Source organism: Ursus arctos, unplaced genomic scaffold (assembly GCF_023065955.2).
Source record: "Ursus arctos isolate Adak ecotype North America unplaced genomic scaffold, UrsArc2.0 scaffold_5, whole genome shotgun sequence".
Lineage (NCBI taxonomy): Eukaryota > Metazoa > Chordata > Mammalia > Carnivora > Ursidae > Ursus > Ursus arctos.
This window is the reverse complement of record NW_026623067.1, coordinates 39,791,742-39,806,136: the sequence shown is the minus strand read 5'-3', so window position 1 is coordinate 39,806,136 and position 14,395 is coordinate 39,791,742. Positions and strand designations below refer to the sequence as shown.

Below are 14,395 nucleotides of genomic sequence, written 5' to 3'. Positions count from 1 at the left end.
TCTGTTCTAGTCTTCTCTATTGTATTTCATGACCCAGTAATTCAGATTTTTATGACACACACACAATTAAAAAGAAAAAAACACTTTATTTTTTAAGTAATCTCTACACCCAGCGTGGGCCTCGAACTCACAACCTTGAGTTCAAGGGTCACACACTCTACCAACGAGCCAGCCAGGCAACCCAACATATCCACTATTTAAAGAACACTGTCCTAGCTTTTCTCTTGGTGGTCCTTCTCATTCTTCTGGTTTCCATTCAAATGTTAGCCTCTTTAGAGAAGACTTCATTTACCACGTTACTGTACATAAAATAAAGACTCCCTGGGGTAACCTATCTCCCAATTTATTTCCTTATCACTATGTAAAATTCTTTTCCATGCTTTTCTCTTCTTGCATTTTGCCTACAGCAATATAATGTCAATGAGAGCAAAGACTTTGTCTCATTTTTCCACTTTACTATCCCAGCTTCCAGAACGGTGCCTAGCCCATAGTAAGTATTCAAGAGAAGTTTGAGGAATGAATGAATTGATCTCTACGGGGCCAACAGTGATCCAGTTCTCAGAACCAATGCCTAACTCAATGTATTTCCGAAGGAAAGGGAAAAAGAAATCCAAGTGGAATGGTATGTTTCTCCCGCTAACGCCCCTGCTCATCTGGGTCACAGAATTCATCACATCCTTAGACCCCAATCCTGCAATGGACTCACTGGCCAAGAGTCCTGCCCACCTAGGAGGCCACTCAAATCATTTCTCTGCTTGTTACTGAGAACCAGTGAATCTACCAGCTTGTCTGAGATGTACCAACCATTCTATGCTTCTTGGAAAAGAGACATTGTCCTCGATTGTAAGTTCCAGGAAAGCCCATCATTCATTTCACTCTCCACAATTCGCTCAACACCTGAATAGACTCACAGAAGCGTGCAGTGAATATGTGTTAAGTGAATATTGTCTTTGAAGCTTCTTAGCCCTTGAAAAAGTTATTTAAAAAAGAATCATCCACTAGATGGCAGTGTCATTCCACATGACTGCACCATGATTTTACCCACCAGGATGTGGGGATGGGCTAGATGTTAAAAGTATTCAGTTCCAAGCCCTGCCTGCAATCAGGGAAGAATTCTGGATAATCAGAGAAAGTAGATTTCATTAAAAGCGCTCTACGTCTTTAGTCATGTTCCTAAGTTGATTTTTTAATAAATGTGAAGAAAATCATCACTAAATAGCTGGAAGACTTTGAACAAATCTACCTCTGCAAGGAACGCAGTTCCTTCAAATATGTTTCCAGGAGGTTCAACCAGATTATCAAGGTCCCTCTTTCCAGCCAATTCCATTTTCATGACACGTGCGTTGAATAACAATGACTTACAGGCAGCCCATCAACATCCCACCCTCCCAAGAGAAGAGAGGCAAGGAGAAGAGCACAGTGAGGTAAGAGAAAAGAGCTCCAGGGTCAGGAGCCAGTGTGTATAACCTCACTGACGAGCTGTGCACAGGCTGTTTAACATCTTTGAGCCTCAGTCTCCTCATATGTAAAACAGAGGGAATACAGGTATACCTCACAGGGGAAGTAAGGATTTGAGAAGATTCTAAGTAAAGTGCCTAACATAATACCCAGTGCAAAAATAAGCATTCCGTAAACATTTGCTGCTATTATTGTGGTTGTCAGTAAAAGCATTCTATTATTTTTTTTGTCATAAGATTTTTATCAATTTAATTAAGCTCACGCACTAAAAAGCAAGGCTTGAGAACAGAACCAGACCTTTCTGAAAGAAAGACCTGCAGCCCGCTCCTTGGCCTACAAAGTACTTAGAAAGTATGACTGGGTCAAAGACAAGCACACACAACATAGTGTAACAAAAGAACGTAATGAAGAAATGCCCACTAATATGTATAACTGGCCAAGTCAGTGTCATGGACTGAATGTTTGTGTCCCTGACAACATTCATATGTTGAAACCTAACCCCCAACGTGACCGCACTTGGAGATGGGGCCTCACTTGGAGGTGATCAAGTCATGAGGGTGGAGTCTTCATGAATGGGATGAGTGGCCTTGGGAGAGCACCCGGGGAGCTCCCTTAGCCCTTCCACCACGTGAGACTACAGGAAGAAGACAACCATCTACGAAGCAGGAGGCAAGCTCTCACCATACACTAAATCTTAACATTGGCCTTCCTAACCTCTAGAACTGTGAGAGTTAAATTTGTCTCTATAAGCTACCTAGTCTGTGGTCGTCTATTTTAGTAACCTAGACATACTAAGTCAGTGAGGAAGAGAGTACCATCCGATTTGGGAACAGGGAACAGTCTTGGGATTAATACTTCATATTTGTTTAGCAGCCATAATTTGCCCTCTCACATATGAAGTAGACAGAATAGATATTTTGTATTTTACAAAAAATGGGACTAAAAACTCAGAGAGATGAGCACTTGCCCCAGGTCACACAGTGAATATACGGCACAGCAGGCCCTAAAGTAAGATATCTCTTTGCCACCCAGTGCTCTGGTCCTGACACCGGGCTATCTCAGGAGGACAGGATATTGGCATGGTCTTAAAAGAGTATGTTAGACTCATCCCAGACCATGTCAGCAGTATCCAGGAACAGGGGGAAGAGATCAGAAAAGCATCCTCACTCTGGGGAAGGCCATGCCTACAGACTAACTGTACTATGGGCCTCCCAACACCAGTAGGTGCTAGAACAATCACACGGTTGCTAAACTCTTAAAGACCCTGACTCCTGTTAACTATTCAGAAACAACAGAGCTGGCCAGCTCTGGTCATTCTGAGTTGCAGCCAAAAAGACTTTCCTTAAATGTAGTTTCCAAACCCTAAATGCCAAATAACACTCAAAGAAGGGTAACTAAAAAGTGAGGGCATCAGGACAGATCCTGAATGGATATACACACTTAGCAAGGATAGTCACATATTCTTGGGCATCTTCCAGTGCTCATACCCCATGCACAGCAGGGATGCCATTCAATGAATTTAGTACTTTATATACTATCCACTGAAAATAGGTTTCTTTAGCCTTCTCAAGCACATCTGAGATGATTTACCTGAATAGCTACGGTATCTTCAAGAATCACCTCGCTATGTGTTTGCTGCTTTTTCCCTAGGCCAGGCACAAGATCTTCAAAGACAGGTTAGTGTTTTCTACTTTGTACAGTTCACACCAAGTGCTCAGTTGCTGTTGGGTGTTGGCCAAGAATTGGTCTGCAAAGCCCACCACAAACACTTGTTGCCGGAGTTGCTATTGGGCCCTCTTTGTCACTTACGCAGCTGGTTTAAATACCCGTATCAAAACAGAGGGTTCTGAGAACCAGGCATTCCTAACTGAGCAAGGGTAACAAATCCTGGTTGGCAGGAGACTCAACTCCACCATCTCCTGAGGTATCTTCATTGTTCAACCTTCAACCACAGGATCTTCAGAGTAACTTTCACCTGCTAGAAGTATTGCACGGTACTTTCTCAAAAACAAAGTAAATTCAAGAATGAGGGCTAGCCTGACAAGTGTCCACTGACCAATAACGGATAAAGAAGATGCGGTATATAATACAATGGAATATTACTCAGGCATTATTTTAAAAAAAGAAATCTTGCCATTTGTAGCAACATGGATGGAGCTAGACAGTATAATGCTAAGTGAAATAAGTCATCCAGAGAAAAATGAATATATGATTCCACTCATGCGGTATTTAAGAAACAGAACCAATGAGCAAACAAAAAGAGAGAGAGAGAGAGACAAACCAAGAAACAGACTCTTTATTAAAGAGAACACACTAATCGTTACCAGAGGGGAGGTAAGTGGAAGGATGGGAGGTAAATAGGTGATGGGGATTAAGGAGTGCACTTGTCCTGATGAGCACCGGGTGATGTACAGAAGTGCTGAATCACTAAATTGTACACCTGAAACTAGTATTACACTGTATGTTAACTATACTGGAATTTAAATAAAAACTCAAAAAAAAAAAAAAAAAGAATGAGGACGAGCGTGGAAGTCACAGCCTCTCTTTAGCATATACCTGAGAAAGGTCAAGCAAATTGTTAAGAGTAAAATAACATTCATGTAGTCAACTTTGGAGTTCCACTAGGAAATGGCTCTGTCTCCCAGAAACATCATCCTTACCATGCAAATCTCCACGAACTAAACGAAAATGATCAGAGATCCATGGCTGCAATGCTAACTTATTTTTCCAAGTGAACTACTCTTCAAGTCAATCCAGAAAGGCTCAGGATAGGTCAGATAATATACCTTTTCTGACACAAGGTTACCAAACCATAAAACATATGAATGACAAATTCTGCTTAAAGAAAAAAGAAAAGAAAGGAAGGAAGAAAGAAAGGCTGATGTCAAGTACTGGTTGAAGTAGGTTTGTGCTTTTGGTCGGGTTTTTTTGGTTGAAATTATTTTATTTATTTATTTATGTTATGTTGGTTACCATATAGTACATCATTAGTTTTTGATGTAGTGTTCCATGATTCATTGTTTGCACATAACACCCAGTGTTCCATGCAATACGTGCCCTCATTTATACCCATCACTGGGCTGACCCATCCTCCCACTCTTCTCCCCTCTAAAACCCTCAGTTTGTTTCCCAGAGTCCATAGTCTCTCATGGTTCGTCTCCCCCTCTGATTCTCCCCTTTATTTTTCCCTTCCTTCCTAATGTCCTCCCTGCTATTCCTTACGTTCCACAAATAAGTGAAACCATATGATAATTGTCTTTCTCTGCCTGACTTATTTCACTTAGCATAATATTTTCCAGTTCCATCCCTGTTGATGCAAATGGTGGGTATTCATCCTTTCTGATGGCTGAGTAATATTCCATTGTATATATGGACCACATCTTATCCGTTCATCTGTTGAAGGGCATCTCAGCTCCTTCCACAGTTTGGCTATTGTGGGCAATGCTGCTATGAACACTGGGGTGCATATGGCCCTTTTCACTACATCTGTATCTTTGGGGTAAATACCTAGTAGTGCAATTGCTGGGTCATAGGTTAGCTCTATTTTTAACTTTTTGAGGAACTTCCACAGTTTTCCAAAGTGGCTGTACCAACTTGAATTCCTACCAACAATGTAAGAGGGATCCCCTTTCTCCACATCCTCTCCAACATTCGTTGTTTCTTGCCTTGTCAATTTTTGCTACTCTAACTGGTGTAAGGTGGTATCTCAACGTGGTTTTGATTTGAATTTCCCTGATGGCTAATGATGTTGAACATTTCTTCATGTGTCTGTTAGCCATTTGTATGTCTTCTTTGGAAAAGTGTCTGTTCATATCTTCTGCCCATTTTTTGACTTATTTGTAATTTTTTGGGTGTTTAGTTTGAGAAGTTCTTTATAGATCTTGGATACCAGCCCTTTATCTGTAGTGCCATTTGCAAATATCTTCCCCCATTCCATGGGTTGCCTCTTTGTTTTGTTGACTGTTTCCTTTGCGGTGCAGAAGCTTTTTATCTTGATATAGTCCCAAAAGTTCATTTTCGCTTTTGTTTCCCTTGCCTTTGGAGATATGTCATGAAAGAAGTTGCTGTGGCCGATGTCAAAGAGGTTACTGCCTATGTTCTGCTCTATGATTTTGATGGACTCCTGTCTCACATCGAGGTCTTTCATCCATTTGGAGTTTATCTTTGTGTATGGTGTGAGAGAATGAGTTTCGTTGAGTTTCGTTCTTCTGTATACAGTTGTCCAATTTTCCCAGCACCATTTATTGAAGAGACTGTCTTTTTTCCATTGGATGTTTTTCCTGCTTTGTCGAATATTAGTTGACCATAGAGTTGAGGGCCCATATCTGGGCTCTCAATTCTGTTTCACTGATCTATGTGTCTATTTTTGTGCCAGTGCCCTGCTGTCTTGGAGATCACAGCTTTGTAATATAGCTTGAAATCAGGCAACCTGATGCCCCCAGCTTTGTTTTTCTTCTTCAACGTTTCCTTGGTGATTCGGGGTCTTTTCTGGTTCCACACGAATTTTAGGATTATTTGTTCCAGCACTTTGAAAAATGGCATTGGTGTTCTGATCCTGATGGTGTTGAAAGTATAGATTGCTCTGGATAGCATGAAATAATTTTAAAAAAATAAAAACAGGGGCGCCTAGGTGGCTCAGTTGGTTAAGCGTCTGCCTTCAGCTCAGGTCATGATCCCAGTGTCCTGGGATTGAGTCCCAAGTCAGGATCCCTGCTCAGTTTCTCCCTCTGCCCCTACCTCCCCAGCTCCTGCTCTCTAATAAAAAAAATAAAATCTTCTAAAAATAATAATAACAGTAGTAACAACAATAAAGAAGGATGACCAAATAGTTTCAGATGCTAATGTTTCAAATCACTGATATAAGGCAGGAAGTCAAAAAGTAAGGCAGTAAGTGCAGAATCAAGGTAAAGGGTGAGAGAAACAGGAAACCAGATTTCAGTCTGAAAGGAAGAAGCACATTTTAGTGACTAGGGCTGCCCAACAAGGAGGTGCTTGAGCATGATCAGCAGTACATGCCCCTACCCCATTGGTAGGCTGGACATCCAGAAAAGGGGTGCTATGGGCAGGAAGATACAAGCATCTGATGAGGGATCAGGGTCAAGCTCCTGCTTTGTGAGGTCTCTTCAAACCCTAGGATTTTCTGGCAAAGAGGAACCAGCACACATCCCCAGCACCACAGAGAACTTGAACACCTTATTCAGGATACTAGTGAAGTTTCTTACCTCCTGAAGCTGAGATTCTTTCTTCTTGGAAGACAAATTTAAGTGTTTTTCTAAGATGCCACAATACTTTTCTGTCTCCTTGTCATACTTCTTTTTGGCTTCCTGGCAAAAAGAGGAGAGGAGAAAAAGCGTAAAATGTTGCAGGAATAAAAGCAATCTTGTCAAGACCTCTGCCTGATCAATTTCATAGGTTCACCATTCCCTCAGACCCAGACAGCAGACAACGCAGCTGTCCTACTCGTCAAATAATGTGCGTTAAATCAAGCCACCGCCCCCCCAACAACAGATCAATGGTTTTGCGTGTCTATCATAAAGAACCAATACAATGCCAGAAACAAGGTAAATACCAGTTATGGTGGCAAAGCCAGGACTCCACCTTCTGAGAACCTCAATTGTGAAACAAAAATTTCTAGTTTCTAACTCCAAGGATGTTCAAGGACAAAGAATGGAGCAAAGTTACCTATGAACCTAATTCCAAAACACTAAGATCTACTTAAAGCTTAAGTGGGACAAGTCTAGAATAAGAGCAGATCCAGCTTCAACACTGGTCAAAAAGTACTTACATAGACCTACTATCCCTGGGCACAAGAGTAACGTGTGGGTCTTTAAAATGAATAAAGATTCAAAAGAAAACAAAGAAGACAAATATATTCACAAAAGCATCATTTTTACTAACAAACAAAAAAAATGCCAAAGCAACATCACTGCCCGAAGATAGGGTTTGAAATAATTAAAGGGTGGGACATCTAATTTAACTAGGAAGGGTAGGCAGTCATATGGCAAGTTGCTCAAAATGTAATGTGAAGTTATTAATATGATACAAACTTGGTGCATCCTACATAGAGTGTAGCTACCTATAGACAAAGATTAAATGGAAAAATAAATGAGAATAATCAAGTTAAGGAAATGGGATAAGGGGTGATTTCCTTCCCACGCTTGGGAAATTTTTATGATCCTACATTACTAGCTTTCAAAATGAAAAATAATATAAATATCATAATACACTTAATAATCCCTGCTTTCCCACCAAGTCACTGAGTCATTGAGATTCTACTTTTATCTCCCATTTTACGGATAAGGAAACTTAGATCTAGGGAAGTTAACTTGTAAAAAAGTCATAGAGAGTGACAGAGCTGGGATCTGAGGCTGGGCAGGCTGCCTCCAAAGCCCACCTCTCAATCACACCTGAATGTGTGTTTTCACGGGCAGTCTCTCTTTTCCATCCACTTTCTAGTGGGGATGGCAAGCAAGGGGGCTGGAAGACAGTGGCCAGTGGCCTAATGAACACGGCCAATTTCACTAGGTGAGCCCATCAGTCTTAGTCTTGCTTCAGGTGAAACCCACAGGAACTATTTTTCTGCAACTCCAAGGCCTCTAAGAGGAGAAAAAATGTTTGCAGCTGGATAAGGAAGCCCAGAGACATCTCCATTCATTTCACAAAGATGTAACAAGTAACCACTCTGTATCAGGCGCCTTTGGCCACTGGACAAGGCAGAAGGGGTCCCAAGCCTCATGGTGAGGATGTTCTAGTAGGACAGACACAATTAACCAGGAAACAAATAAATAATTATAGAAAGCTGTAAGCGCTATGAAGGAAATAAGGTGCTGTCAGACATTCCACAGATAGGGTTCTCAAGAGAGGCCTCACTGGGGAGGGATTGTGAGCTAAGACCTGCTAATCATGTGAGGGACAGAGCGGACCCTTCTAGAGCACAAGAGAAGTACAAATGCTCTGGGCTTAAACTGGGAAGGCTAAGTGGCACAGGGGACAGGAGTCATCAAGGAGCTCTGACCTGAAGCCCTGACAATCTCCTGTCACATCAGAACTCCATTTATCTGCTCAAGAGCAAGATTCTAAGCCTCTCAAAAGTGGGTGGAATCATCACATACCCTTTTTAGCTGACATGTATCCATTTCTACAAATCTGAATTTTGCTTGAAAGACTGCTTATACAGGAACAACTCAACATGCAGAACACCAAGTGAGGAAAAAGCCGGAGGAGACATTACTCCTTCATATTTGAGGAAAGGTACAGGCTAGACACTTGACTCAAGCAACTCTTTCCTGTACAGAGACCAGCAACTTTGAGCTAGGGCTCTAACTCCACTTCATGCTCACAGATCCACTCTAGCAGCCTGTCAGCAAGCCCCAAGAAGAACCCTGTGCTGGAACAGCCCAGCTGGCCAGAGGTGAGAAAAGGTCAGTGAACATGAGTCACCGGCATTCTGTGACTTTCTGGCAACTTGAGCTGCCACATTCCACGTTCAAGAGGATAGCCAGGGCTAAAGAAAAAGGGAAGCAGTTTCTGTCCTGGGAAAACAGCAACAAGACCTCTGGGGATAACTCTACTAAGATTTAGAAAATGTTCTTAAGATGTAAGGGTGGTGTTAGAGAGTTTAAATTCTCTACTCAGGTATGAGATGGAGCTTGCCTTCCAGGGAATCCACTGTGGGTGGCTAAATGGAGAAAGGACAGAATTAGGATTCTAGAAATTATTACCAACTCTACATGGACAGATTCTAAACAAATCGCTGCCCCTCTCCAGAACTGGGTTCCCTCATCTATACAAACTAAAGAGGACTCCATGAGGTAACTGCTCAGGTTCCTTCCTCTTTCAGCTCAGACAGTGTCCAACAAAGAATAAAAACACCCACCTCCCTCAGAGGCCTATTAAGATAAAATGAGATTAACTACAGACCGTGCTTAGCAGAGGGCCCAGCACCCAGAAAATGCACAATAAAATTCAGTAATGATGATGATGATGATGGCGGTAGTGATGATGGTAGCCATCTTGGTGTTAATGGTCAAGAGGCCCATTATCTGAACATACCTCCTCCTTACTGAGAACACCACCCAATGTCCCATGACGGTAAGCTTTCAGAACACTTACCACAATTTGAAATTATATTTATTAACTTCTTTTTGTTTCATGGCATTCTCCCCAGCCACACCATGAGCACAGTACATCTTCACTTGCCCTCCACCATAAACCAGAGTGTAGCATGGCGCCAGGCACAGAGCAGGCACTCACATATTTTTTTTTAAATGAATGAACGGCGTGTATTGACTCTAACAGCTAACATAAAAAGACGATATGACAGATATTGTTCTAAGCATTTTATATGTGTTTACTCATGTCTTCCTCAAAAGAACTCTGCAAGGTAAATATTATCGCTGTCCCCATGCTACAGATCAGGAAACACATACGGAGAGTTTCAGCTGCCCCCCAAGTTGACATGCCAATGGCACAAGTGAGGTTAGGGCCCCCTCTTCACCACTAACTTCTCCTTTACTTTCACTGTAGAGCCTGGCTCTCCAAATGCACCTCGGCTGGAGGAAAAACAAATTCCCCTAAATTCAGAATTCTGAACATAGGGTCACAGTTATGCCAAGCTCCAGGGTCACGCCCTACTGCAGGGCAGCTGCGCTAGCATCAGAATGCCCAGGAGTCCTCCTTAACACCCAGCACTAACTTCTGCTTCTTGCAAGTAGCAACAGGTTGTTATAGCAACCGAAGCAGCACCAGAGGGGGAGGAAGGGTAATTTTAGCACCACACAGGCGGGTTCAGAAACTTCCACTTGGCTGCTCAAGAGTCCTGGCTGGCTCTTAGGTATTCTTTAGCCTGCTGCCTAGACTGCCTGGTGAAGAGTTTGTTTCTTTGCTTTCTCTTAAATGTAGGCAGTACTAGGATATAAATGTGTGTGTGCAGGGGGAGGGGAGGAACAAGTACAGTGAAAAAAGGAAATGACACAGGAAGGAGAAGAAATCTTCCCCAACGTCATCACAGTTTCAAGAGGAATGAGATCGGAGTATGTGTGAAAGGCAACATGTTTTGATGAGTGATGATTTTATTCAAATTCTTTTATTCTCCTACTTCTCACCCTCTACAGCCACACCCCCACCCCACCCCCAGAAGAATACCTGCTCCTGTCATTACGATCACTGGTATTACTCAAAAGGAGCCCACTCAGACTCCTGCTCCTCCTCTGTGGCAACTGTGGGAATGCCCACAACCAGGGCTGAGGGAAGAGGCCAGAGTGAGGAGCATCCATGCAGGGAGGCAGAAAAGATTCTTGGAAAGAGTACTCGATAAGGAGGTCTGTCCGCTCTGCTGCTGCCTCTAAGCTCTCCAGAATGTCCAGAGCCAGTGCCATATGTTACCACGAGTAGGAAGCACAGGTCCTGAGACCACTAAAGTGAAGGTCTGCTCATTGGGCCTACAAACATGAGAACTTGGGGAGGGACACTCATGGCAAATTCAAAGTCTTGGACAAACTCTTAGTAGAACAAGCCCCCCTTTTCATTTTATATTCCTTAATCTCTGATACAAAACCCATGAGCTCTAATTTCTTCATAAATGTAAAGTATAAAATTGGTAGAAAGTGCTATAGAACTCGAAGAAAAATCTTTGCTATGGTCCGTCCTTCAAACTACAGTCAACCATCCCCCTGAAGAACCCTCATTGAACAGCACATCATCTTTTTCGGAGCCTAACCATATTCGTTTTCAGAAGCACGTGTGCTTAGGTGGCAAGGTGGGGCTGGGAGACAGAGCCCACTTCATTACACTGCAGTTAACCTTTTTCCCACGTATAGGCACCTACCTCTCAACACCATTTCACAACTGAGTAAAATCTAAACATGTCAGAGCGACGTTGCCCAAAACTCCCTGCAGGTGGCGCAAAGGACTAGAGCTGAAGGACCCACAGTCCCGGAAAAAGAGGAAGAAAATCTCGAAAATCCTTCTGCTTTCTTTGATCCCAGTGCAAACACCTTCTTGGCAGGTGGCCTCTAACACCCTACTAACAGTCAAACCAGCTAGGGTTTCCTAGTAATTTCTCACAGGTCAAGGCAACCCTGGAGAATTCATCTTTCAAAAATGAACATGGTGCACTGCGTGTCATACGCAAGTAATGAACCATGGAACTTTACATCAAAAACTAGGTATGTACTGTATGGTGACTAACATAATATAATAAAAAATATTATTATTAAAAAAAAATGAACAAGATTTCCTTTGCACCCTTTTCAGGGAAATCTCAGCTGCAAGTCAGCCACATTTCAGCTGCAGTCCCGCCTGGTCAGTGGTAACAAACCGGGACCCAGAAGTTGAAGCCGTCCTACTTTTTGACCTGCACCATGTGGAATACATATTTTTAAATTATTTGCCAATATTTTTTTTAAACCAGGAAATTTCAAAGAAAAGTGACTTTTCAGTTTCTCTTGAAAAATTTTAAGATCTGGCAACAAAGGGCACATTTTCACTCAGCAAAAATGTGCTCAGAATAGGGTCACCAGGCCCTCAGGGCCCAGTTTGTAACCCCCCTGGTCTAGGCTCTGGGCCCTGGATCTCTGCAGTAAGTACAATTCTACCTTGTCCAAGCACAGATGTATCTACTAACACGAGGAGGTATGGTTTCTACCTTTGCATGACCTATGAACTAGCATAAAATGATTAGATAACAAAATACTAGAATGACTGCTCTGGGGTTGACCACTCAATCTTACCTCAGATACTTGTGAGTAACGGATGAGCCACTATATAAAATCCAAAAACAAGGCTGCCCTAAAATCCAAGGAGATTTGCGTAATTCTCACCTTGGCAGCCCCAATCTGCTCCTTCCGAAACTTCTCCAAGGGAGTGATGAGCACCTCGCTGGCATTCTCAATCTGGTGAGGAAAAACAGGGCAGGGGAGTGGGGTAGACATGTACACATAAAATATCAGTTAAGAATTCTAGCAGTTCTAGCACAAAATGCCTCCCCATGTCTCACTTTAAAAATTTGAATAAGTGGGGCGCCTGGGTGACTTAGTCAGTTAAGTGTCTGACTCTTGACTTAAGCTCAGGTCATGATCTCAGCATCCTGGGATAGAGCCCCATGGCGCTGGGCTCTGCGCTCAGTGGGGAGTCCACTTGAGGATTCTCTCCCTCTTCCTCTGCCCCCTCCCCTAGTCATGCTCTCAAGTTCTCTAAAATAAATAAATCTCCATTAAAAAATTGAATAAGCAATACTATTTCATGTGTCAATTGTTCACAATACCCCAACTGAAAGCACGTCAGATCAAACTGATCATCTCAAAACATGGAATTCTTCCTGTGTGTGACTGATTCTTTACAAATGAGTACCTCTTGGGGTGCCTGGGTGGCTCAGTTGGTTAAGCATCTGCCTTTGGTTCAAGTCATGATCCCAGGGTCCTGGGATCCAGTCCCACATTGGGCTCCCTGCTCAGTGGAGAGCCTATTCTTCCTCTCCCTCTGCCCCTACCCCCAGTCGTTCTTTTTTTTCTATCTCAAATAAATAAAACCTTAAAAAATTAAATAAATAAGTATCTCTGGGGCACCTGGGTGTCTCAGTTGGTCATGGGTCTGCCTTCAGCTCAGGTCATGATCCAGGGACCTGGGATGGAGCCCCCATCAGGCACCCTGCTCAGCACGCAGACTGCTTCTCCCTCTTGCTCTGACCCTCCCCCATGCTTGAGCCTCACTCTCTTGCTCTCTAATGAATAAATAAAAAATCTTAAAAATAATAAAAATGAGTACTTCTAAAAATGTAAGCAACTATGTAAAGGCAGAGGAGAACTGGTGACAGGGTAGGATCTAAATTTTGACTTTAGGTACGTCTTGTGAATACCCATTCACCTAAGCTATATTTAAGTAGCTATATTTTAGGCAGATCAACACTGAGTCTAAGTTAAAAACAAGAAACACCTTTGGACATGAGGTGGCATGAAAACCTTCCAAGCCTGACTTCGTGTGTTCCTACCAGTACTGGACTAGGATCGGGACATCTACAGACCACTGGCTGCCTCTCAACTTCATCCCCCACCACTCATTTCATCAGGTCCTATATGCCAACCATACCAACACCCCCATGCACCTCAAATACACAAAACTTGTCCCATTTCCAGGCTTTTGTATTTGGACATTCCCTCACATGCTCTGTCTCCAGATGCTCTCATGGACGACTCATTTCTTATTCTGAGGTTTTGGCTTAAAGGTCACCTCTTTAAGAAGGCCTTTCGTGATCACCAGCATACTCCAAAGAAACTTCTCACCACCTCACCAAGTGTTTTCTTCAGAAGATATAAGCCAGCTAAAGTTTTCTAATTCACCACTACACACACACACACACACACACACACACACACACACACACCATCTTGTAAATGTTCACTTGACTACCATTTTCCCCCAAACACAGTGGAGTGCTGAAACAAAGGAGCAGTCGAATATTTTTCAATGACTAAATGAATGAATGATTTATTTCTTGACTAGCTGCCAACTGTGTGACCACAGGCAAAGTATTTAACCTCTCTGGGCTCTAATTTCTTCATCTGCAAAATGAGTAGGCTGGATTGTTCCAGCTCTAAGATTCTATGGTCTATTCTAAGGCAGTAAAATATTTTACAATCTTTCAAGTCATTCACTGGTCACTTGTCGCTCAACTAATTATTTCAGGAATCTCGATACAACAAAGCATTATTTTTCTAAACCACATGCATATACATCACAATGAAACCAACAGAGTAAATGCCAGAAGCCAAAGATAGACACAGCCAAGAACTAACAGAGCAACGTGGAATAAAAGGTGGCAGGTCTCCAAATTTATGTCCATTTGCTTTTTTTCTCAATTTTGAGAGCACTTATCTAGGAGGAGAGCATTTTAACATGAGGGTTGCAATGTTTAACTTGTTTGATTTTTATTATTATTTGA

General features: G+C 42.4%; 1 protein-coding gene across 4 annotated transcripts in view; it reads right to left on the bottom strand.

Annotated features, from left to right (window-relative positions):
* The window catches only part of ARHGAP26 (Rho GTPase activating protein 26), a 414,131-nt gene that overhangs the window by 296,122 nt on the left and 103,614 nt on the right, over window positions 1-14,395 (bottom strand). For all 4 annotated transcript variants that reach the window (XM_026499014.4, XM_026499015.4, XM_057306962.1 and 1 more), the window contains 2 exons: window positions 12,279-12,350; window positions 6,681-6,782 (listed from right to left, as the gene is read on the bottom strand). In XM_026499014.4, coding sequence (XP_026354799.1) covers window positions 6,681-6,782; window positions 12,279-12,350 — 174 coding nt within the window. The remainder of the gene's footprint in view (window positions 1-6,680; window positions 6,783-12,278; window positions 12,351-14,395) is intronic.